Here is a 26,707-nt window from a genome sequence, read left to right as displayed (position 1 = left end):
CTGTATTCCAATCCCGGCTCTGACACTTTTTTGGTGGCTAACCTTGGGCATGTCACTTAACTTCTCTGTGCCTCAGTTACCTCATCTGTAAAATGGGGATTAAGACTATGAGCCCTAAGTGGGACAGGGATTGTGTCCAACCTGATTAAACTATAACTACCTCAGTGCTTAGTACAGTGCCTGGAATATAGTAAGTGCTTAACAAATGCCTTTTTTTTTTAAAAAAAGGAACCTCAAATTCAGGCAGTCTTAAAACAAGATGACAAGATTTTGTTTCTAAACCCATTTCCCTAGCTTTTACATCTTTGTGTTTGATACCTGGGGATGTAGTCAGAGAAATGTAATGTTTTATAAAGAGAAGATTCTATTCAAGTCCTAATCCTCTCGCTTAATTTCCTGGGCTCCATTCCCTTATGGCCAGAGCTGAGAAAATGTATAAGTTCTGCCCTGAATGTCAAAATTCTTGGCCCATAGAGGCCAAGAATGAAGGGAAATGTAGCTCTAAATAATCTTTCCCTCTCTGAAGCTCAAAAGGTTGATAGTCGAAAGGGTCCAGAGAGAGAAAATATCAGATCTGCTCTAAAGAAGCCATGAGATTTAGAGACTAAAATCATCTCAGAGGCTCGGGGAGGCAAATGGACAGATGTCTATCCAGACAAAATGTTATAAGAAAATGGGTGATGGTGTTTCAGGAAAACTAATCCCTTGGGGAGGCATTCATTATATTTCCAAGTAGAAAGCACACCCTGGGCCTGTGAGAGGGCTGTGGTGCTTGTAGTGATGAAGAGAGGAAGGTAGTAATGGGAAGGAGGCTACACATCTCCAATCACTGCTGCTGTATGAGATGTCCCTGCATTTTAAACTTTAAAGGCAGGCAGGCTATCCAACTTGCAGCCTAATGTGACTATGCGAATCAGGAGAGGAGCCAAGGCAGCAGAGTTGTCAACTTTTCTTTAAAGTGTGGGGGTGACAAGGGACAGAGATTATGGGGAGGGCAGAGGGGTAAGGATTGGAAAGGGACAGGATGCCTAGAACTAATATGCCAGGAAGCCCCTGTTGTGGCTCCTTTCCTTGAGTGGAAGCTTTCAGGTCTTGTCAGGGAGTAGGGCTGAGCCGGTCAGGCAGTCTAGGTAGAAAACAGTGGGAATCATCACCGCCTTCAGGGGATGGCTATGCAGGGCCTTGGAGGGTCAGCCCCATTCATTTCAGGATGTCTCTCAACCGTTTCCCCTGCCCCCTGAAGGATATGTGAAAACCTATTTATAAAGGTGGTGGTGATAAAAAGCCCCCTTCCCCATCTGCTGAAGGAGTAGGTCATGTAGATCGGTGACCTCAGGACAACTTGTCAAACTTCACAACCAGTGGAAGATTTTCATCAGGTCTTATCAGTTCTCCTTTGCCTTGATTTCCAAGACATTATGTTTGGTTCTACAAGCTTCATTCATTATATATGAACCTCTCCCTCTTACGGGTTGTCAATAGAAGAGTTGCTTCCAAACCTGATACTTAACTTCTTTCAGTCTTAATGGAATTTTGGAGCCTTTGAAATGATTCTTCTTGTGTGGAAGTCTTAGCCAAATTTCTTTGATTCTTCTGGTTTTCCCTTCATGAAAGCTAAAGCTGAATTGTAAAATCAGAAAGCATGATGCTCAAGCCCTAAAATGTGAAAATGAATCAGAGTATCCGAAAGACACATTCATCCAGTTTCTCTAGACTGTGAGCTCATTGTGGGCAGGGAACGTGTCTGTTTATTGTTATGTTGTACTCGCCCAAGTGCTTAGTACAGTCCTCTGCACACAGTAAGCACTCAAATATGATTTAATTGAATTCCTATAATGCAGGAGTTGCAGTCTTAACTCTGGATTAAGGAAAGTTCCCCCTGTCATTCTGCATACACATTTGTGCACAAATGATTTCTTCCCACCCCAAGACACACTGCATCCAACACAGGTGAGTTTTTTGATAAATGTTCCCTAATTCCCCAACAGCATTTGATTCCTAACGAATAGTGAAGTTGCACTTGACGACAGAATTGAGTTTGACAGCGGTGAACTTCACTTTATTATAAGCAAGTAAATTGCCCCCGTCCCCCTTAGTTTTTTTCTGATATGGACCTCTGGGATGCAGACTTGTGTTGGTGTTCATTGCTGGAATCCTTAAGGAGCCAAAACTGTTGAATTCACGGCAGCTTGTCCTCCAGAGAAATTCTGCAACTTTAATCTGCTTCAGGACAGTGATTGATTGATTGACCGATTCAGGTTTGACCCTAGGATCAATCGGATCAGTGGTATTTATTGAATGCTTACTCTGTGCAGATCATTGTACTAAGCATTTGGGAGAGTAGAAATATTCCCTGCCCACAGGAGTGTACAATCTAGAAGGGAAGACAAACATGAATATAAATGAATAAATATGAATGAATAAATAAATATGTGCATAAGTGTTGTGTGGCTGAGAGCCACCCCTCTCTGTGGATATTGAGCTACACAAATAGAGCAGATCATATTAGCCCTGGAATTAATGATGGAAGGAGGGGGAGGGGAAGGAGAGAATTAAGGCCAGATCTGTTGCATTGGTTAAAAGTTGCATTTTTTGTCTTTTCTGCATCCCTCAGTGGAAAGAGCCCGGGCTTGGGAGTCAGAAGGTCATGGGTTCTAATCCCAGCTCCGCCACTTGTCTGCTGTTTGACTTTGGGCAAGTCACTCAACTTCTCTGTGCCTCAGTTACCTCATCTGTTAAATGGGATTAAGACTGGGAGCTCCAAGTGGGACAACCTCATCACCTTGTATTCCCCCCAGCGCTTAGAACAGTGCTTTGCACATATTAAGCTCTTAACGGGTACCAGCATTATTATTACTATCTTCGTCCTAGAAAATTTTTACAAATGATTCCTCTTTATGGTTTGTTTTTGGGGGGTTTTTTTGTTTGCTTGTTTTTCAAGTCTCAACCTTCCTTTGGCCAGGAGCTGAAAGCATGACTGACCCAGTGATTTGGTGTGTCCAGTGAAGGGCAAGCACCTAGGCAGCAGAGTGTGGTTTTCTGTGCTTCTCCCAAGGAAATCATGTTGCTCCGTGCGTAGTGGTTTTGAAAACATTCAGAGGTGGAGAATTGGTTAAGAAAGACTTTTTTTTTTGATGTCCACTCCATGTACCCAGTTGTTCCCAGAAATTAAGTGGTGGTCCTGGGAGGCAGTGGGCTAATGTATGGCAGGGAATAAAGCAACCTCATAAGCAAGTACACACTGAATCGACAAACATGTTTTTTCTCAACCTACCCACTCCAAGAGGTGTCAGGTTGCAGAATGGACGAAATCAGCGTTCTTTTATAGTCACCCAGCTTTAAATGTTTCTTAGCCTTAGGAAGTAAGTTTGCCCTCAGTTAGTTGGTTCAGGGTATAGGTTACACTCTTGCTCTATCCTTGCACTTAATTCAAAGCTATGAAATTGGTGACTCTTGTCTAAATGATGACATCTTGCAGGTTACTTTTGTGCTGCATCAGAGAATTTTTCATTGCTTTGTTTTCTCTGAATACCATCGTTTAATTTTGATTTCTCTTCAGGTGAGTTTAGAAGGCAGCAGTATTCTGGTAAATAGCGTTTATCACTGGGTGCTGTCTGAAGATCGATGTTGGTGTTAGCTGCCTGCTGATCACTGTTCTCATTTCTAAAATGTCAAGGACACCATAATCTCTTTTTTTCTCAACAAACCTCAGCAAGTTGAACAGTGTTTTTTGCAAACCCAGTATTTAAAATTCCTGAATTGAATGATATTACCAACTTCAGGATCGCGGAAGGTTTTCAGCCAAGACTTCATCTGGAGAGTACTGCCTTGAGAGAATTTGCAATGGTGGATGATGAGACCATCCTCCACAGTGTCTGCTCATGAGGAGAGATTTCAGAATTCAGCATCCAAGAAATAGTATTTCACTGAAGCTTGGCAATGCTTAAGGTGAACAGGATGGGGAAGAATGCCTTTCTGAAGGGCTTGTAATCACCTGACCTTTTTAGGAGTGAAATCTTTGTGTTTGGGCAACCGTCCCAATTTCTTAGTTCTTATATTTCATCGTACACACATCATCTGGCTTCTGGTTTTTCTTCTCTGCAGCCATTGGGTCTGATGAGCTTGGCCATGAGGGAGGTGGAGAGGAGACTTCTGTACCTTCATATTGAGCATTTTACAAGGCCTCTTCATTGCTCTGTTTTAAACTTCAGAACTTTTATCTTAAATAATTTGAGGTCAATTTTCAAAATGAAAGGAAGTTTTCACTTGCCAGGCTTATTCAGAGCCATATTGCCCTTACTGTCCTTATCAATTCCACCAAAGCAGCTCTGAAACAGTTGTTTGTATATGAAAACCTAGGAAGTGCCCATTCTGGGCTGGATCAGTGATTCATTCACTCCAGTATTGCATTCCTGACTGTAGTCTCCCAAAAGTTGTTTGAGGTGAGCAACCTGATGTCGGTGTCCTTAGCATCCATCTGCATCCTTAAACAAACCTAGCCTTTCCCTCTTAATAACCTTCCAAGAATACAGTATCCATAAATCTATTGAAACTCTTCTTGAGCTTCCCAGCTTTCCTTGCTCATATCAGCTCTCTGTCATCAATTTCCCCTCGTGCCTATCACCGGTAATGAATTCCATATGCTCACCACCAGATTTTGTGTGATTTTCTTTGACAGTGATAGGTAGATTAAGAGCATCCAAGTCATTTCAGATGTGATCTAAACTAACTGCACCTAACATCTGAGATGAGAAAACATATCAGACTCTACAGATTCAGATACCACCCTCTGGTCTTCATCTCTGGCTTCCATTTATGGAGCCCTCGATGCAGGTTTAAAGGGCAGTTGCTTTCTCTCTTTCCCCGAAATGTGGAATTAGTGAGTTTTGATCTGTTTATGCAGTCCTACCTCCCACTGAGCTACCTATCCCTTTTTAGACCGTTCCCTGCAGTTAAAGGAAATGATCAATGGTATGTTTGCCCTAGTGACTTGTAAATATATTTTATATATTCGCAAGTAGATGTAAAATAAGATGCAAGATTAAACCCTGAAACGGGGAGAAGAGATATTTTAGTAGGTAATCGGAAGTAATTTGGAATACATCAGTCTGTGACTCAACCCAAAATCCTCCCAGAACAAATGGCTACAGGAAATATCAATGCAATCCTGCTTATAAACAGGTATTACTGCCACAGCGGATCAGGCCCAGATGGGGAGATGGCATCGCTTCCGCTGCTGTGTCACGAGGAGTGGTTCTCCCTGCTGATAGTGACGCGACGGACTCTGCAGATTTTTGAAATTCATTCATTCATTCAATCATATTTATTGAGTGCTTACTGTGTGCAGAACACTGTACTAAGCATTTGGGGGAGTATGATATAACAATAGACACATTCCCTGACCAGAACGAGCTTACAGTCTAGAGGGGGAGGCAGACATAAATATAAATAAATAAATCACAGTTATATACATAAGTGCTGGTGGCTGGAAGAGGGGATGAATAAAGGGAGGAAGTCAAGGCAACACAGAAGGGCGTTGAAGAAAAGGAAAAGAAGGCTTAATAGGTACCAGTAGATACTAGTGTCTTTCTACCATTTGGTTGCAGTGATAGATAAGGAAATAGAAAACAGACTCAAGAAGGCAGCATGTTTTCAGGCTCCAGACCAAACTTCAGGTCCACAGAGGTGTGACGTTGCCCAGCCTTCTCTAGAACTGAAACCTGGACCACACATAGGTGTAAAGAAGGTCTTTCCCATCCCAGTATGTCTTTAAGAGGAGTAATAAATTAAGGGTGAAGCAGAGTTGTCTAGCAGAAAGTGCCCAGAACTGGGGGCGAGGAGCTGGGTTTTAATCCCAGCTCCACCACGTGCCTACTCTGCAACCATGGGCAAGTCACTTAACTTTTGTGCTTCAGTTTCCTCTCCTGAAAAATGGGCATTCAATATCTCCTCTCCCTACCCCCAGACTGGGAGCCGTAGAAAGGACAGGAACTGCGTCTGATTGCATTATATCTACTGCAGCTCTTAGCACAGTGTATAACACTGTAAGTGCTTGAAATGCCATCATCATCATTACTGATAGTATCAATAATAACTGTTTTAAATGTTTAAATAGAGTATAAAATAGGGTGGTTTCTAGTCCTTTAAAGTTTGGAAGGTTCACCTTGTTTACCAAAGTTTTGTCATGCCTTTTAATATTTTGAGAATATTCAGATTCCTCGTTTATTGCTCTTGACATTTCAAGTCACCCATCATAACCATCTATTTGTGTAGGAATACACTTAATAACTGACTACTTATCACCACTGACATTTTCCTTAAGGGATGGTAGCCTGAATTATCTGTAATGTACTAGGTGGAACATGTTATTACATTGTTATGGGAGAATTTCCGGTGGTAGAACATGGTAGCTATCATGTTCTTATGGCAACCATGTGGTTTGCATAGTTTCCAGTAGAACCTTGTACTGTTAGTTGTAGCAGTGCATTAAAGGAATACTTCATGCAATTTAAAAACAACTATTTAATCTCTGTGCCAAACTATGAATTTAGTCAATCCTACTTCAATGCCTTTAACCCTTCTATTGTATTTCAAGACACTTGTGGGGAAATCATGTTATGATAATTAAGTGGCCATTGGAGTCTTTACATTGAAGACCCCAATTTTTATGACATTTCGTGACATTTGTTAAGTGCTAACTGCATGTCAAACATTGTTCTAAGCACTGGGTAGATAAAAGTTAAGCAGGTTGGACACAGTCCCTGACCCACAGCGGGCTCACAGTCTAAGTAGGAGGGCGTTGGTGTCCTCTGTTTAACCTTTTAGCCTATTTTGAGGTTATGTAGGATTGGAGTGAAAACATCATGATGGATGGTTTTAGTCACAGAGCTGTATGTTTACAGACGTTGTATTGGAATCCTCTCTTGAGCCTTTATTTCCAAGGACTAAATCGAGATTCTGATCAAGAATAACTCATCTCTCTCCTTTCTTCCTCAAAGCCCGTGTTTTTATAGAGCAATTTCCAAAGCAGTGTTATTGCTAGTTTAGAGTTCCCATGGCATTTTAAAGTCTTGGGTGTGGAGAGACGGGAAAAAGACCCAGATAGTGTCTCATATGAAATGTTTCAGCATCTGCAGAATCTCCAGGCTTTATCCTGAATAGTTTCACTGTGGCCTGGACCCTCCTGTTCCATCAATGTAGAGGAATGTACATCCGCTCCATTGGGAGTTAAAGAGTGCTGAACTCAAGCGGATGGGGCTGTACATAGACTGAAATCCAGCTTATGCCTGGGCACGTCCTTTATCCAGACAGCCTTGCTTCCTCGGACAGATGTGCCCGATCTCTTAATGACATTCTATCCCACACTTGCAGTGAAAATATGTGCTAAGGCAGAATTGAGTAATCTGCATTCACTATTAGATGCATGTTAGACCTGATTTTTAAGCCAATTGATTGTCTTCGTATCCTAGATTAGGAGAGGGGCTTACGTGTCGGGTGTATCAGGGTTTGTTTGAGGTAGGGCTAATGATGGAGAGATGCAAAGGGACTAGATGAGCCACCCCCTACTACTCAGTCCTCCTCTTGTGCTCGTACATGAAGAACAACGGCTTACTTTGACTTACCTCGAGAGTAGTATTTTTTTTTTAATTCCATCTCTGGACTGAGGAATCCCTGAATCTTACTTCAGCAGTCAAAGGGACAAGTTTACCTTATCTGTGTACCTTGCTCCTAGAAGAAATTTTTTTCATTAAAAGATGGATGGGAATCTGTTCTCAGGTATCTATTCTCTGTCCCCAGTATAGTGGCAAAACTGACTTGATATTTCTTAAATCACTACATTTAAGTGCATGGGTAGTTTGGTTGTCCCACTGACACCTCAAATATGTGCAAATCAGAATACCTTATCTTCTCATCCAAACCCTGATTGGGTCCTCCCCACAACTTTCCCACCACTATAGACAGCACCCACCATCCTCCCTGTCTCACAAGCCTATAACCTCGGTGTTAACCTTGTCTCATCTCTCTCATTCAACCCACATATTGAATCTGTCTCAAAATCCTGTCGGTCAGCTGTCGTTACATAGCTACAATCCACCCTCTCTGCTCTGTCCCTACTGCTGCCACATTAATTCAAGCATTTATTATATCCCACCTTGATTACTGCATCAGCCTCCTTGCTGACCTCCTGTCTCTACCAACGCCAGTCCATACTTCACTCTGCTGTCCAGATCATTGTCCATACTTCACTCTGCTGTCCAGATCATTTTTCTACAAAATTGTTCAGTTAAAAAAAAAAAAAGTACACATTTCCTCTTTCCTCAAGAACCTCCAGTGGTTGCACAGCCATAGCCACATCAAACAGAAACTCCTTCCTTAAAATGGGCTTTAAAACACTGTCACCTTGTCCCCTCCTACCTTACCGTATGGCTTTCCCACTACAACCCAGCCTTCACATTTTGCTCCTCAAATGCCAACCTACTCACTGTACTTTGATCTTGTCTACATCACTGCTGACCTCTCACCCACGTTCTGCCTCTGGCTTGGAACACGCTTCCACTTCATATCTGACAGACTATCTCTCTCCCCACATTCAAAATTTTATCATGTCTCCTCTGAGAGGCCTTCCTGACTAAGCCCTAATTTCCTCTTCTCCCACTCCCTTCTACTTTGCCCTTGCAGTTGGATTTACACCCTTTATTCATCCCTCCCTCAGCCCCACAGCACTTAGGTTCATATCCAAAATTAATTTATGTTAATGTCTGAATCCCCCTTTAGACTATAATCTCATTGCAGCAGGGAATGTGTCTATCAACTCTGTTATATTGTACTTCCCCAAGCGGTTAGTACAGTGCTCTGCACAAAGTAAGCACTCAATAAATATGATAGTTTGATATTTAATATCTCCAATGAAGGAAATTTGGCAGAGGCTTTTGGTAACTTGCTTGAATGTAAAACCCCTTCCAAATATGTGTCCAGTGTTTTCCCTGCAGAAACATAGAATCTCTTACTCTTTGATTTGATCTCTTTCACTGGAAGAATAATTAAAGTGTTATCCTACCATCTTGTCTGTATTTGAGAGCACCTTGGTATTTTCAGTAAAATGTAGTGAATTTTCTTCCGTCTGCATGGCAAATGAAAATACAGAGAATTGGAAAACTGTAAAATATTGAGAGTTGTAAAATTCAAAACAGCGCCATAGGGAGTACCAAAGGAGCCATGGTCTTGCCGATGAACTGTTAGGGAATGTGCTGTCGTGAACGTGACTGGCAGATCCTGGCCAGTGGTGTGTAACTTCAAAGGAGTTCATCCATAAGCTCAGGATGGAGTCTTAAGTAGAAAACCTTTGTTCAAGGCCATTGAACCAAGTATATCAGAGGGTTCCTAGGGTTGCAAGTGAACTTTACAGGAATTTTAAAAAAACACATTTGTGAAAAATGATTGATGGAAATGGGTCACCTCAGAGCATAGAGACTCTTTCAATCGCTTAGTACAGGGCTCTGCACACATTAAGTACTCAATAAATGCCATCGATTGATTGATAGAGGTAGTAAGGCACTGTTTTCAAAGAAAAGGTTTGATAATTCAGCCCATTTGTTACAAATGCAGTAGCTGCTATGTCTCTTTCAGCTCTCAATGGTTTTAAATAGTGTCCATTTCTCAGAAACCCACTGATGTGAACTGAGCCTCAAAATTCTCCACAGCCAGAGGAATCTGTGCAACAGAGCACTGGGTCCTGACCTCCAGGGGTAACCAGTGAAACAGCAGATTGATTGACATTTAAATTTCTGTCAAGGTTTCTGCTAAGAGGGCTGCCTGTATTTTTCAACTACTGAGATTTAGTATAAGGAAGCATTCCTCACTTGTGCCCAATTTTAATACACCAGGAAGATTTGCCTCTTTGAAAAAGTAGGGTTTATCCCTGCCCTTTCCTGTGTTTGATCTTGAAAGTTCCACCTGCTTCTTCACTTGAGCTTTAAATGGATTTAGGACATAAACGTTTTGCGTGCTTTTCCAGTGGGCTGCACCCATGCCCTAGCAGGATCAGGACCAAAACCGGTAGGGAGAAGAGCATGCTGGGGGCCTGCATCATCATCCCCATCACTACAGTCCCTTCCTTCCCACGATCTCAGTCTTGCCATCTTTGATTTGCTGAGCCACTCCTCTAGGTTGTAAGCTTCTTGAGGGCAGAGATCATTTCTAATTACTCCATTGTACCCTCCCAACCACTTAGTACAATGCCCTGCCCACCCAGTCCTCAATAAGTACCCTTGATTGGGGCGGTTGCTCTTCACCCCATCAATGTGCACCCCAAGAGTTGAAAGGAAGGGGTCTGAGTAGGCAGTGTATGAGGTTCGTTACACTGATGCCAAAAGGGTAGCCCACCAATACTGGGAAAGCCCCCCAGGGGGCCATGATTCTTCCCGAGCCATGTATTCTCCTCTCCATTTACTTCATGCGTGACTTGCTCGTGTTCTCCCGCTGCTTTGGGCCCCAACTCCCCTTTCCAGCCTCCACGCACACCATGTGGATGGGAACGGAAATCAATTGGAGTGTGCCAGTGAGGACCAGTGTGGATGGAAACAGAAATCAATTGGGGTGTGCCAGTGAGGACCAGCCATGTTTGGGCTACCTTCACAGAAACCCAGCAAATGTAAGAGTGCTCGTCGACCAAGCGAATCAACCGGTGGTATTTACTGAACACTTACTGGATGCAGGCACTGTACTAAGCACTTGGGAGAATACAAAACAGGAGAATGGGGAGACCTGATGGATGTAACCTCTGATGAACCTTGTAACTCACCTGTGCAATGATTTCCTTTCTCTTGACCTAGGGGTCGACCAGGCCTTGCCGCAGGAACGTCGAACACCAGTTACCCCATCCTCTTCCTCCCGCTACCACCGCCGCAGGTCCTCAGGTTCACGGGATGAGCGCTACCGGTCAGGTACGGTGCTCAGGGGGACTTGAGGAAAAGGTTGGGGTGCGGAGGGGAGGGCGATTAAATTGTTCAGTAGAGAGCCAATGCCATTGTTGACTGTTGTTGCTTTCAGGTGAGGCAACAGGAGGGGCGGGCCCCTGCTCAGAATCTGGGGTGGGAGGAGAGTGATTAGAGGAGAGAGGCTACTTGAAAGTATAGTGGAATAAAACAAAATAGCATCTTGGGAAAGAGTCAGTACTTTTTAATTTAGGTTCAAGCAATCCGTTAAAAAAATAAAAATCTAGGCTCATTTTAAGAGCAATGAAATTACTGATGTTTATTTTCCCTCATTACAATTTCTCTTTTTAGTCTTATGTCTCATTCTTCTCCTGCTCTTCCTACCTTTTTACTTCTTTAAGCCCTCTCCTTGTTCTACAATAACTATGAAATCTTTTTTTGTAGTCAGCTTATTCTTCCATTGCGTATTTTGTGTTCTGTGTGATATTTTCCTTGTCCAGAACATTTTTCCAGAATATTTTTTTCCTTTTTCATTCCTCATAATCACTTCTTGTTTTCCTTCTTTTTTCATTTTCTAGCCTTAAGTGTCCCTCACTAGGTGTAAGTTCCTTGAAGGCAGGGACCATGTCTACCAACTCTATTGTACTCTTCCAAACATTTAAAAATCACCTGTTAAACTCTTTGCCTAGTTTGTCCATTTCCACCCCGTGGCAGTAGGTCATAAATACCTCTTTGGGGAAATATGCGATTGGATTTTTTTGTCCTCTTTTGAGTGACAATTTTAAAGTTATCTTATTTGAAAAGGAGAAGTGATATGCCATCCATTCTCATATACTACTGGGGGCATAACCACTTTTTGCAATCTGAATTACCTTAATAATCACACGTTTATGCCATACTTTTCTCCCAAGAGGTGAATGCTGCAGAACTCAGAAATTCACCTTAAAAGCATCCCTGTGCTTTACCCATTAAGTGATAGGGTCATTCTGAAGGACTCCATCCAAAGAAGCCACAAGGCACATAGGCTAATGTCTCTGGTGTGTTGGTAATGAGGGTCAGTCTCTCTGAGTCTGCTCAGATGAACAGTGAATGAAACCCCGGGCAAGGTGGACCCTGCCAGGCAAAGGCAGCAGACACTGCCTTTGGTAATGCCAGGCAAGTTCTCATTGGCAGACTCTTGGAGATGTGGTAATTATGTTCATCTTCTGTCTTCCCTGTCCTGTGGGAGCAGCACATCATAAGACTCTAAGGCCCTTGTGGGCAGGGAATGTGTCTACCTATTCCGTTACATTGTACTCTCCTAAATGCTTACTCCAGTGCTCTGCACACAGTAAGCGCTCAAAAAAATACAATTGATTGATGGTGATATGATCTATGTATGTAGTCTTGCAGACCGCAGCAACACTGAAAGATCCAGGCAGATTCAGCTGAAATGGGTCACAGGGTCTGGGGAAGGTGACCCAATTGAATTATGACAGCACATTAAATCCAACTTAATTTTATTATTTGTTATGGTATTCATTAAGCACTTGCTATGCCTCTGTTCTAAGACCTAGATACAGGTTAATCAGGTGGACACAGGGAGAACAGGTATACCAGAATGACTTGCCATATATCAGTCAAGGGAATTTGCTGAGACCTTAATCTATGAAGAGCACTCTAATAAGTTCTTAGGAGAGTTAAAGCAGAATTAGTTGACAGGGTCCCTGCCTTTGAGGAGCTTACCATCTAGCTGGGGAATGGACTCTAAAATAAATTATAGGTACGATAAACTACCAAGTACAAGTACAGCTTCATAAACACTGTGGGGAGAGGGGATGGGGTGAGTACCTAAAGGTTTAGTTGGTAAGGATTTAAATGCCTAGGTAAAACCTTAAGGAAGGAGAATAGGGAGGGGAAATAAGAAGTTAGTCAGGGAAGTAGTGATATTTAACATTTACTGGGTACAGAGCACTGTGCTAAGCATGGGCAAAGATCAGCAGGTGGAAATTACACAGTCCCTGTCTCTTGTAGGCTTCACAGTCTAAAAATAAAAGGGGGAGACGGGCAATCGATACATAAAGAGAGATGAAGCAAAACACAAAAAGACACCATTACAAACCTCAGAAGGATACTGTGGCTAGAGGAGCTGATTTCAAGCGTCTTGGTGGAGATATGATTTTAGTGGGGCTTTGAAGGTGGGATGAGTGCTGGTCTGTCGGTTAAGTAGGGGGAAGAAATTTTGAGGCAGCAGGGAGGGTGTGAGCAAGGGGTCAGTATCAAGACAGAAAAGAGTGAGGCCCAGTGAGTCGGTTGGTATTAGAGGAGTGCCCTCTGGAGAAGTAAAGACCCGCTAGCTAGATTGTTACAGTTGTGAGGTTTCTAGGCCAGTAGGGTTGGGGTCAGGCCTGGAGACAACAGAGCACCCTGGAGAGATGGGCATGCTTGCCAGCCCCTTGTCAGCTATGTGACCTTGGGCAAGCCACTTCACTTCTCTGTGCCTCAGTTACCTCATCTGTAAAATGGGGATTAAGAATATGAACCCCCACTTGGGACAAGCTAATTACCTTGTAACTACCGCAGCACTCAGGACAGTGTTTGGCACATAGTAATTGCTTAATAAATGCCTTTATTATTATTATTGTTAATAATAACTACGGTCAGTGGCGGTGATGCCAACATGTAGTGGAGATGCTTCACTAGAGGGGATGATCTGCACCCCACTGAGGCAAGGAGAATGCAGTCAGTGGTATTTATTTAGGACTCGCTGTGCTCAGATTGTCGTAGTAAGTGCTTTGGAGAGAACAATGCAATCGAGTTGATATCCCTTCTCTTATACTCAGGTCTTTAAGGCTGGATTTGTGCCATGGTGTGATTAGTATTTATTGAGCGCCTACTATATGCCGAGCGGCTCTTGGGAAAGAACAGTTGAGGAAAAGGACACAGACCCTGTCCTCCCAGAGCTTACAATCTAACCAGAGTTGTAGACATAGAATAAATTCAATTTATTATTGGAAAACCAGTGTGGTTTACTTTTTGGGTTTGGTTCTCAGCCTTGCAAAACATTATACCAGCATTTTTAATGTTCTTCCCAAATCTCCGAGAGAGAATCCTGCAGGAACATTACCACTGTCACTCACCTGCAAATAAGAGCTGTTAAATTAATTCTTTAGTGGTACTAATGATTCTGAAATTTCCTTCAGCGCTCAACAGGCCTAGCTTCAAATATGTAATTTTCCTTAATAGACAGACAGTTGTAGATTGTGAGAAAGAAAAAGCAAGAATTGAATGAAATACAAACTGCTTCAGGAAAGAAGGAAGTAGAGACTAGATGGATATTTGCTTTGTTTCCCTTAATATCCCTGAGCAACTTAATCGAAATGTCTAGCAAAATGGATGAGTCCAGATGTGATATATGAGCAAAATTGGAGCAGTTAGTCTTCTTAAACGTGTTGCTTCATTCAGTGCCATTTATTGATTTTTTTAGTAACGAAAATATATTTGGTGGACTCTAATGCATGAGTTGGCCTACCGACATCTGTGTAAGAGATCGAAAACATGCCCTTCTCTGAGCTCCTTGCCCCTTAAAGGGAGCAGAATAATAATGCTCAGGTTTACATGGTGAGGTTATTGATGGTGATCTCACTGAATTTTTCATAAGTAATAATATCCAGATGGAGGTAACACATCTCGGTTATCTTGATACTTGGAGGATTGAAAGTATTTCACTGAGGAAAGCAATAGTGATTGATGTTTAGTGAAGTATAATAAGGACTAATGTATTTTCTACTACAGGATACCATTTGGAGAGGGCGGTTCTTGTCCCTTCAATCTGTAATTCAATCCAGTCTGCTATTTGGGATAAAAACATAGGGAGCAGAGCTCAAAGACGTGGGCAACGGAGGGGAGAGGTTAGAATATAAGAGGCACTGAATGAAGAAGAGAAGCAAATTAGTTGAAAGACCTGGATATTGATGTCAGGTATTTAACTCTAGACTGTGAGCTCATTGTAGGGAAGGAATGTGTTTGATGTACTCTCCCAAGCACTTAATACAGTGCTTTGTACACAGTAAGTGCTCAATAAATATGATTATTAACAATAATAATAATTCTGAGGGAAAATCCTCTCAATCGTAGAGGAAATTACTTTGGAAACAGCAAGTCTAAGTTGTGTGCCATTAGTTTGAAAGGGGAAGGTTCTTCCTGGAATGCAATTGGTTTAAAACAATAAGTTATATGTTAAACTGGACCCACCAAAACCATGCTCATCTACCCACCAATGCTCAGTACTCACTTGTGTGAAGTAGCATTTGATGAGTACCATATTCATTAATTATTATTTATTATATTGTGAATTATTATTGATGCTGTCCACTGCCCCCTTTCCAACTCAGTCACTGCTGGTAACACCCTTTCCTGAACATCTCTTCTGTGTTAATTTCCAGGCATTATTTATCTGGACAGTGCTTTCTGTTTTGCACCCAGGCGAGGTTTTATTTTATTTTTTTAATGGTATTTAAATACTATGAGCCAGACACTGTACTAAGCCCTGGAGTAGATATAAAATAATCAGGTCAGACAGAGTTCATGTCCCAAATGGGGTTCACAGTCAGAGTCCCCATTGTACAGATGAGGCAACTGAGGTACAGAGAAGTTACTTGCCCAAGGTCACACAGCCGACAAGTGGTGGAGCCAGAACTAGAACCCAGGTACTCTGATACCCAGGTCCATGCTCTTTCCACTAGTCTGTGCTGCTTCTCTGGAGATTACATTTTATGCCCAATCACAGGCTCAACAGTTTTTTTTTTCTAGCCACAAGTGTTTTTCTCTGGTGCTCAACTAACTTTCTCCTTATCCTTCTTAAAATAAATCATGCCATAGAGTGAGAGTCCCCTTGTTCCCTGAGAAAGTACATTCCCTGACTTTTTGATAAGATGTAGATAATCTAGAAAACCACAGTATTTATGGAGCCTCGGTGTTTCAAATTAAAATCATTAGGCCAGGAGAGTTTCCCTCACATTGAAACTGTCCCTTTCCCATTGCTGAAGCCATTTCATTTTGAAACTGTCCAAAGCAGTCTCTTTTGGGCAAGACACTTAACTTCTCAGCGTCTCAGTTTCCTCATCTCTAAAATAGTAATTAGATACCTTTTTTCTTAAACTGTGCACCCCATGTGGGGGACAGACTGTGTCCGATCAGATTATCTTGTACCTGCCCAACACTAACGATACTACTTGGCACATAGTTGTGTGACCTTGGGCAAGTCACCTCACTTCTCTGAGCCTACCTAATTCATAAAATGGGGATTAAGACTGGGAGCCCCATGTGGGACAAGGTACTGTGTTTGACCCAATTTAGCTTGTATCTACCCCAGCTCTTAAAACAATGCTTGACACAAAGTTAGTGCTTAACAAATACCATCATTATTATTATTATAGTATGTACTTAAACACCACAGTGATTATTATTTTGGGGGGACATGAGCATAGTTTCCTTATAGCTTTTGCATTTCAGTGATTTAATAAGTCTATTATTATGTGGCCTGTGTCTTAATTTTTCTCTTTCACTAAGGATTTTCAGTCTTCTGCCAAAAGTTCTTTTTGTGTCTATTGATTCTTGCCATTGTTTTCTTAATTCCATTTGTTACAGTTCTTGTTGGTATTCATACGCCTTACCAATGTTGTGAATAATCCTGACACACCATTAAGAAAAGTTAAGACCAGAGTACACACTGGTTCTTCCATCACCTTGCTAACTACCTCCATTCTCAGACAGATATGTTTTCTATTTATTATGATTACCCTTGTAGAGCCTTACACCCAGTTTCAAAGTCACAAGTTCAAATTTTAACCAGCCCATTTATAAAGAAATATTTCATCAGACTCTGTAACGAACCTCAAATTTATAACGTATGCTGAGTTTCCTACAGTTAATTTTAAGAGTGTGCATTAAAGTTGCCTCATATGATTTATGTGGATATTCTTTGCTCATAATACCCTTCCTTCTGAACTGTTTTAGATTTGTAGATTCTTGAAGGTGTGAGTTGCAGTTTGCCATAGAGGATGTCGTCGGTCCACCTTTATTTTGGACAGGAGAGTGTGCTTCTCAAAGAGTTTTTGTAATTTCTCTCTTCTCATTATCTTCAGTTTTATTTATTGAGCACTTACTGTGTGCAGAACAATGAACTAAGCTCTTGGGAGCTTAGAATAGAACAGAGTTGGTAGAAACATTCCATACCCACAGGACTTTACAGTCCAGAGGGGGAGATAAATCCAGGGTATTTATATAGGGGTAGATTTTTAACATTTTATGTATTCTCTATAATGTAAACTCCTTGAGGGCAGACACTTGTCTACCAATTCTCTTGGATTATACTCTCCCAAGCAGTCAATCAGTTGATGGTGTTTGAGTGCTTGCTGCATGCAGAGCACTGTACTAAGCTTGGGGAGTACAGTATAACAGAGTTGGTAGACATGTTCCCTGCCCATAAGGAGCGTACTTACTACAGTGTGGTACATATAGAAAGCAGTCAATAAATACTATTGACTGACTCTGTGACTTGGGCAAGTACCGACATCAAGTTTTCCTGCTAGATCCTTGCCTAGACCTAAATTACCCACCTAGTTCAGCTTTGGCCTGACCCGTTCAGAGCTCAGGCACTGCAAGAACCTGATGAATATTAAAATGTAGTCCCAGCCTGACTCCATGTTCTCTAATTAGCTTATGGCAGTCCAGAGATTTCAGTAGTGAAGTGGCCACTTTAAATGCTGGCTGGGCAATTGGAGGACCCAGAATGCACTGACTGTATAGCCCACCACTACATTAGGAATTTTGCCTCATTTCCTGAAGGGAGCCACCCAGTGCAGCTGACCCACAGCATGTCTGGTATTTACTGGGGAGAAGATGATGGAGATGCAGTCAGAGTCCACCTGGAACTCAACTGACTTTGTGTGGCTTTTTTGGAGCACAGACCAACCTGGCCTGGCTCAGGGGTCACAGGCTCCCTGGAAGCTACCTGGGGCTCTAAAACCTCACAATTATGTTCCAAATGATGATTACCGCTGATTTGGAAGATAAGGTCTGCCCTGGATTTTCTTGGCCTTTTTGGCCCTCTGTAGTTTTAAATAACATTTTCTAGAAACTAAGTTATAGGGGTTGAGCAACTTCATTAGACAATTCCCTTGGTGTTTTTAAGACTGTCATGCACGTGCCCAGTTTGTACTCCTTCAGATTTTCCATGTGTTCAATACTCATTTTTGTTTTCTGCAGTATAACTGACTCCAAATGCCTTTTTCTTTTAAAGGAGATGAAATTATATTGGTTGTTTTATATATTCATCTTATAATTTTTTTTGCATTTAAATACACATTTATTGCCCTAATAGATTATGCCCGGAGCTGGTTATTATTCTGTTTTTCTTTACTTTTCTCCCATCAGTGTTCAGAGTAGAAATGCTTTTCATCATGAGTTAAAGCAGATATACTCCTATGGAAAACTGAGAACAAATGTAGGCCAAAAAAATTAGAAATGCAGCAAGGTATTTTGTGTACTTCAGAAATTCTAGAACTACTTAACATCAATGGATTTAGATAAGAGTTTGCTAGTAATAATGCTATTCATGGATCCCCAACTTGTGTGTATTCATTTTGGCATGCTGTCTAAGCACCAGGTAGTATGGTCTAGTAGAAAGAACATGGGATTGGGAGCCAGAAGACCCAGGTTCTAGCTCTGGCCCTGCTACTTTGCCATGTGAAAGCCCAAGTAGCTTGGGCAAGCTACTTCATCTCTCAAGTTTCTGTTTCATCATCGGTAAAATAGGAACACAATACCTGTTCTCCCTTACTCTCTTAGACCGTGAGCCATGGACGGGACAGGAACTGTCTCCGTTCTGATTCTCTCAGTACATTGCCTGGCCTGTAGTAAGCACTTAATAAATATTATCATTATAATTGCTAAGGGACAGCCACTGGGGATCCCTTGCCATCATTTGTTCCAAATTGTTTTCATCACTTGTTACTCAGAGAAGGCAGCCAATTTCACTTGTGATATTAAAAGATTGCCTTTTCAGGGTTCAGGACACTATGCTAATCACCCTAGCTATTTAGCTCCCTCGGGGACTATCCCAAATAAGATGTCTGTTTTCCAAAAGGCCTTGAGAGTGGTGATGTATTTTATTATTGTCCTATAGGAGCCATTAGTAAAAGACAGAAATGAGTAGAACTGGTGAGTGAATGAATGCTTGTGACTGCTGTTGTGCATATGGGATCTGTTACATTTCCATTTCTGCTAGTGACACTTGACTGTGTTAATGAGGTGGCATTTCACATTGTCTTTTGTTCTTTGATAATGATTGTAAACAGAATTCTTAGTTTTACTTTCACATCCACTCTCATATCCTCCAGCTCAAAAGCTTAAATCGGGACAACAGTCTTCCCTCTCCTCCCCGACCCCCACCCCATGCACACACTTCTGACCCAAACCAACTAATAGTTGTTATAATTGTTATCATTCAGTCTGTTCTTATAGTCAGTCAATCCTGAAAAACCAAGCTACAGAGGAATAGTCATCAATTTTTTTAATCAAATAGTCTTATCATCTGGAAATTTTCCCTTTAAAGAGAGAAAAAGGCTAAAGGATTCTAGACTGTGAGCCCGTTGTGGGCAGGGATTGTCTCTATTGCTGAATTTTACTTTCCAAGTGTTTAGTACAGTGTTCTGCACACAGTAAGTGCTCAATAAATACGATTTAATGAATGAATGAATATTAGGAGTGTGAATTGGTTCGGAAGGAAAAGCATTTGTCCAGATTTAAATTAGTAAGAACTCTCTCATTTTCAAAGCACTCATTTTAAACTGTGGGCTTTGTCTTCCTTCTTCCTCCCTTGCTTTTGACCCCATGACCCATTTCTAGCATGATGTGCCAAAATATCACATCGGAGAATGCTCTCAAAATTTCCAGTTGGCGGAGGAAATATTTCACAAAAATGCCCTGGCTTTCTCCCTCTAGCCTTAGGCAAGTCATTTAAATGCTTTCCTTCACTTGTAAAATCAGAAGAATATTCTCAGTTCTCAGGGCTGCTGTGAGAAATGATTAGTTAAAAGTAGAAAAACACCATGTAAGGGCAAAGTATTTTTGTGGCTCTTACAGACCCAGGGGCTTTTGGTTAAACTTTGGAGTATCCCTCTTCAGTTATTTGAACTTAACACAACTTTGTCTTTCTGCATCAGAGTGTGGGCATCTTTGATGGTGGTGGTTGCTGCTATTGCATTTTTTTCCCCTTTTGTCAGAGAGGCATCTAGTTTAGGGAAAGGATTCTGAAGAGAGAATTTGGGTTTAGTTCAGAAACTTAGCTTGAAAATAATCAGGGCATTTCAAGGTACTGAGGGGAAAATAATGATAATTTGGAACGTAAGTACTTACTATGTGCCATGAACTGTGCTAAGCATTGGGGTATATGTCAGATAATCACATCTGGCACAGTCCCTGTCCCATATGGAACTCTCAGTCTAAGGGGGAGGGAGAACTGATATTTAATCCTCATTTTACAGATGAAGAAACTGAGGCCCAGGGAAATTAAGTGACTTGCCAGAGGTCACACAATAGGCAAGTGGCAGATAAGGGATTAGAACCCTGGCCTTCTGACTCCCATTCCTGAGCTTATCTATTAGGTCATGCTGCCTCATAACTTTAAGGAAATATATAAGGGCCTTATATTTCCATATCAACTCTTCTGTCTCACATGAGCAGGATGACTGGTGAGCTAATCTTGGGACATACTTAGTTGTGGAGAGAAAGATTGTGACCAAAAGTTCTTCCCATTTATCTCAGATTTTTACAGATTCAATCTAAGGTTAATCAGTCATTTATATTTGTTGAACACTTACCGTGTGCAGAGCAGTGTACTAAGTGCTTGGGAGAGTGCAGTATAACAGAGTTGACAGACACGTTCCCTGCCTAAAGGAGCTTCCAGTCAAGAGGGGGAGATGGACATTAAAATGAATAAATAATTTACAGATATGTATGTAAGTGCTGTGGACCTGAGGATGGGGTGAAAAAGGGGTACACATCCAAGTGGAAGGACAGTGCAGAAGGGAGAGGGACTAACTAGCCATTCTCTAATTTGGAGGAACCTGGAAGCAGCATTGAGAGTCATAGAAGGGAATAAGTTAGATGTGGGCATTATTTTTATGTGAAATTCAGTGTTTTTCATTTTGTTGCTTTTGAATAATTTTCAGAACACATATTAGAGGCAGAGCACTGTGCTTCCTATATAAGTAGAGGTTAGATGAAAAGTGATGTTTGGTGAGCAAATGGTATAACATTAAGTTGTTCTATTTGTCTCCCAGACTGTTCCATAATGTTTTTGAGTATCCAAGTTGAAACACGTTTAGCCACCAGTGATTTTCCTGAATGTACCAAGCATCTCAAGACATGATTGTAATGAAATTCAACATGGAACCTTTAGGATGTATTTTTAGCCCTTAGCATTGTAATTGCAATAAAATAGCCAGAGGAAAATCAAGACTCCAGCTTCTAAATTGATATGTCAGTCCTCTTAATTGTCTTAAATAGAAAGCAAATCCTCATAATCTAGCCTTTTCCAAAAGCATTGGATTTCTTTTCCCTCTTTCCCTGGAGTTAATTTCCTTCCAGTAACACCAATTTCCAGGCCACATCATTCTTGTATCTGAAGGATGCCCATGAATTCATTTCCAGGAACGATCCAAATTTATCATAGAGAGGCAAGTAAATATCACATTAGCCGGGTGTGGATCCCGAATTAAGGGCTTTCCCACTGCTTGAACAGTTTCTCTTTTGATCAAAGCCTTTCATTTAAAGGGAGTATTTGAAATTGAGATTGATTTATGTGGTAAGTAATCCTACCTCTCTCTGTCCAGTTTTAATAGTACACGTAATACTTCTCTGGAAGACATCTAGAGAAGAATGTAGTGGAGAGATGTAGGACTAGAAAATGTGATGAGAAAGAGATCAAGAAGAAGTTTGGCATTTTTACCCTGTCAAAGTGAAGAGAAGAATTTTGAACAGTTGAAAAATACAACTAATTCTTCATTTTATATGATAATTTGGGTCTCGACATAATGGATCATTAAGATATACAGTGAATCCATTAATTTCATTTAGCCACTAATTTTAACCACCTAAACCTTTTGCCATTTCTTCCAATGAGTAGCAAAGAGAAGGGGTTTGAGTTTCAACTGTTTGCTTTCTTATTCAACTGTTTGCTTTCTATTTCTTATTCTTATTTGAGAAGCAGCGTGGCTTAGTGGAAAGAGCACGGGCTTTGGAGTCAGGGCTCATGAGTTCGAATCCCAGCTCTGCCACTTGTCGGCTGTGTGACTGTGGGCAAGTCACTTAACTTCTCCGTGCCTCAGTTCCCTCATCTGTAAAATGGGGGTTAAGACTGTGAGCCCCACGTGGGACAACCTGATTCCCCTATGTCTACCCCAGCGCTTAGAAGAGTGCTCGGCACATAGTAAGCGCTTAACAAATACCAACATTATTATTATTATTATTATTATTCACCTCCTGGGGAGATAATAAACTTACCATCCATAAAATACTTTGAGGGGAAATAAGAAGAGCAAAATTTGGATAACCTACAGACTGCATAATCACCCCCACCTCAAAAATCAGTCAATGGTATTTATTGAAAGCTTAGTCTCTGCAGAGCACTCTCCTAAGCACTTGGGAAAGTACAATACAACAGGGTTGGTAACCATCTTCCCTTCCCACAGAGGAGCTTACAGTTTAGAGGGGAAGAATAATGTAATGTATGAATGTAAGTGAAACATTTTTGGAGGAGAAGTCCCAGAGATGCCTACGCTCGAATGCCTGGATTCAAACAACAGAGAGAGGAAATCTTGATTAAACATTAAACAGATTCTGGGGCAGTTTATCTTACGGGACTTAGGAAGTGCAGTTGGGGAAATCACCTGAAGGGATGAGTGTAGAGCAAGAGGATGCACAGGGTTGTATCCACGATTTGAAGTTGACTTGATGTCTCAATGATGATGATGATAATGATAATTATGGCACTTAGTAAGTACTATGTGCCAGGCACTGTACTGCGTACTGGGCTAGATACAAGTTGATCAGGTGTGCCTGTCTCATGTGGGGCTCACAATCCAAGTAGGAAGGAGTAGGATCTAATTCCTACTTTGCAGACATAGCAACTGAGGCCCAGATAAGTTAAGTGATTTGCCCCAGGTCACACAGCAGTCATGTGGCAAGCTGGGAGTAGTACCCAGGTCCTCAAACTCCCAGTTCCGTGCTCTTTCCAGTAGACCATGTGGCTGTTCCAACCTATTTGGATGATAGAAGAGATGTAAAATCACAATATAAAATCGTGCTATTGCAGCTGAGGAGAATAAGTGGATTGCTTTGGTTTGTTTAAACAAAGCTAATAATCAGAACCGTCCTGGTGCTCTGCAGTTTTTTGTCCACCTCTTTGTTGGGAATCTTCTACATGGGTTGCGAATAGTCCCTAGAGCAGAGCACCAGTGATTTGGGGTTTAAATAGGTACAGTGATCTTTTGCCATGCCTTTAGACTAATTAAGATCATTTAGTTAAACCTGGCTGGACTTGTTGCTGCTTTCCCTTATGATTCCTAAGACTCTTAAGTGATTCTAATGTGAGATATAAAAGTAAATACTTTTATTTTTGTTTCTAGATGTGCATACAGAAGCAGTTCAGGCAGCTCTTGCTAAACATAAAGAAAGGAAGATGGCAGTGCCTATGCCGTCCAAACGCCGGTCGTTGGTGGTGCAGACATCCATGGATGCTTACACACCTCCAGGTGAGCGAATGCATTTTGTTTTTTTTGTGGATCAGAAAAGTGGATACTAAGGCTCTCATTCCATTGTTTTACATGGTACGTGGTGATTTTGAGGCAGCGGTAAATATATTTTAGAAGTTGACCAACATAAAAGCAAAAATGAGCTTCTTCACAAAATTGCTTCTGCATTTTTAGGAAATAAATTCAACAGGGTCTCCAGGACACCTGCAATCTATTTCTGACCCTGGGGAGGGGGTTCATGGGACCCCTCCCAAGTCACAAATGGGAAAGCAGGCTCTTCTCCCAGGAGCCCAGAAAAGGCATCCAAGTTTGGGCTCCCTTTCAAGGATTTTGCTTTCTAATATTCCATGTGTTCATATTCTCTGTTTCTATCTCCTCCTCCTAACCGTATGTAACTCATGTACAGCATCATTTCCACTAATTAATATAGACTTCCTGTAATATTAACATGTGTTTTTAAGAAAGAATTGATGACATATTAGGAGATCACAGGGACAAAATAGATTTAATTGACAAGCCTAGGAGCCAACTAAAAGGCAAACCCTCAGAGTAAAGGCAGGCTTTTACCCGAAATTCTTGGTAGAGAATAAAAGTATTTCACATATTTGTCCTCTTATACATACATACCTTTTTTTTGTTTTGATTCCAAATGTAAAGAAATAGGTCCTGCATTTAATATTCCCAGGATCTTAAGGGAAAAGGAAATCAGCCACTTAATAAACTGTAGCATCAATGTGGGTACATTGTATTCAGCAGAACACAAATCAGTCTTCTCTAGAGGCCGGAAGAGTTAATGGGCCTTCTGACATGGTGAACTCGTTTCCAGGGAATAAATTTAAACACTAGCAAAATTAAGCTCATAATTAACTATTTTGTCATGATGAAAAGTGTGACCTTTTGCACTGCATTTCCATGAGCTTGTTGTAATGAATTTTGAAAGCTGTGAGGTAGGAATGTCATGTGTTTTAATAATGGTTTTGGACAACTATAGATGACACCATCATCATTAACATAAAAAAAGTAATTGAGCATTAATTGGATTTACATCAGTGTTCTCAGGATTTTATAAGAAAACTCCTGAAAATAAATCATGGCTTTGCTGATTTTTAAATTTCATTTTATTTCATGGGTTCCTAATATACTTAAGGCTCATGTTCCCTTTTTTTAAAAGAAATATTCTAACCAGTCCAGTGTCAGCCTGCAATTGGCTCCACTTAAAGGAGAGTTGTTTAAGGTGTTCACGATTTTAGCACTTTGCAATTATATACAAGAAAAATATAGTCCACAAAATTTTTTTTTCCACTTAGTAATAATAATAATAATGTTGGTATTTGTTAAACGTTTACTATGTGCCGAGCACTGTTCTAAGCGCTGGAGTAGACACAGGGGAATCAGGTTGTCCCACGTGGGGCTCACAGTCTTAATCCCCATTTTACAGATGAGGTAACAGGCACCGAGAAGTGACTTGCCCAAAGTCACACAGCTGACAAATGGCGGAGCCGGGATTCGAACCCATGATGTCTGACTCCAAAGTCCGTGCTCTTTCCACTGAGCCACGCTGCTTCTCCCCAAAGGCTACCCACTTGTACTTCCCAAGTACTACAAGTACTTCCCAACAAGTAAAATACATTTAAAATCAGATGGCCTGCTATAATCTGGTTCTGATTTCAAGAGTTTATGCCCAAGTGTAAGGCCAACCAAGTCTCTCTATCTGCTTGTTTTTTCCCCTTCTTCCCCTGACAGTGCCTTCTCCCGTGGCAGGTCCTCTAGTGTTCCGAGTAAATGTAAAGCTTGTGTCACTTAAACTGGTTGTAAGAGGGTAATTTATCTTGCTGATATTGAAATTCTACAGAGATCCTTGATTTACCATAAAAGTGACTTGGGTGGAGCTCATCTCTACGTTGCAGACTCCGTTTAACCTGACATTTAGGTATACCTGTTGAAATTGGATTAGTTTAAGGAAGAATTCCCTGAGAAAAAATAGGTCTGAGAAACCATGGTTGTCTGACACATGCTTAATTGACCCTCTCCTCCGTTTAGATACCTCTTCCGGCTCAGAAGACGAAGGTTCCGTTCAGGGCGACTCCCAGGGAACGCCCACTTCCAGTCAGGGGAGCATCAATATGGAACACTGGATTAGCCAAGCCATCCACGGCTCAACCACATCAACCACTTCCTCCTCCTCCACACAAAGTGGCGGCAGTGGCGCTGCCCACAGACTGGCTGACGTCATGGCTCAGACACACATAGGTGAGTGTCTGAGGTAATGCTTTTCCGTTTCCTTTAACTTCTGCCTCCCTTCCCCAGCCACTATCCGGTTGAAACAGGGGTCAGAGTGTCTGGGAAGGTGAGAGATACCGTTGTTCTGATTTTCTTACTGCCCTCCCTGCAGCATGGGGTGGAGGATAGTGTGGAGAAAACTCAGAATCCCACACTATGGAACCTGGAGCTTCAAATAAGGGGAAGTTTGGAAGGCGTATTTTTCACACTCTGTGAGATGTCAACACCTACCAACCCATCCTCTTCTTTTGCATCTAGAGTCGTGGCTCTTGGTGTCTGTAAAATGCCAACCAAAAGCTTGTTCCCGTTTATGTGCACAGAGTTCCCCCTTCTGACTAAGCCTGGATTCTAATTCCAAATAATTTTTCTGCAAGTCCTAGTAAATCATCATGGAGGGATTTCAAAGTACAGCTGTTATCAATTTTGAATGTGCTTGGGGATTTGGGGTGTTCTTTTTTCTCTTAATCTCTTTCTCTCTCTCCGTATTTTTCCTCAGTTGGCGGTCTAGAAGTCCATTCATTAATTACACTACTTTAATCTTAGTTTTAGCTGCTTCCATGAATGGGCACATTAGGAAACAGTGTGGTCTGATGGATAGAGCAAGGTCTTGGGTTCTAATCCTGGCTCCACCACTTTGCTATGTGACCTTGGGCAAATCACTTAACTTCCCTGTGCCTCACTTACCTCATCTGTAAA

General features: G+C 41.5%; 1 protein-coding gene across 5 annotated transcripts in view; it reads left to right on the top strand.

The window, feature by feature from the left end:
* The window catches only part of DIP2C (disco interacting protein 2 homolog C), a 391,162-nt gene that overhangs the window by 236,882 nt on the left and 127,573 nt on the right, over positions 1-26,707 (top strand). For all 5 annotated transcript variants that reach the window (XM_029077686.2, XM_007667846.4, XM_016227461.3 and 2 more), the window contains 3 exons: positions 10,833-10,943; positions 23,606-23,731; positions 25,772-25,981. In XM_029077686.2, the coding sequence (XP_028933519.1) occupies positions 10,833-10,943; positions 23,606-23,731; positions 25,772-25,981 (447 nt within the window). The remainder of the gene's footprint in view (positions 1-10,832; positions 10,944-23,605; positions 23,732-25,771; positions 25,982-26,707) is intronic.

This window comes from Ornithorhynchus anatinus, chromosome 13 (assembly GCF_004115215.2).
Source record: "Ornithorhynchus anatinus isolate Pmale09 chromosome 13, mOrnAna1.pri.v4, whole genome shotgun sequence".
NCBI classification, from domain to species: Eukaryota; Metazoa; Chordata; class Mammalia; order Monotremata; family Ornithorhynchidae; genus Ornithorhynchus; species Ornithorhynchus anatinus.
This window is presented reverse-complemented; position numbering and strand designations above follow the sequence as displayed.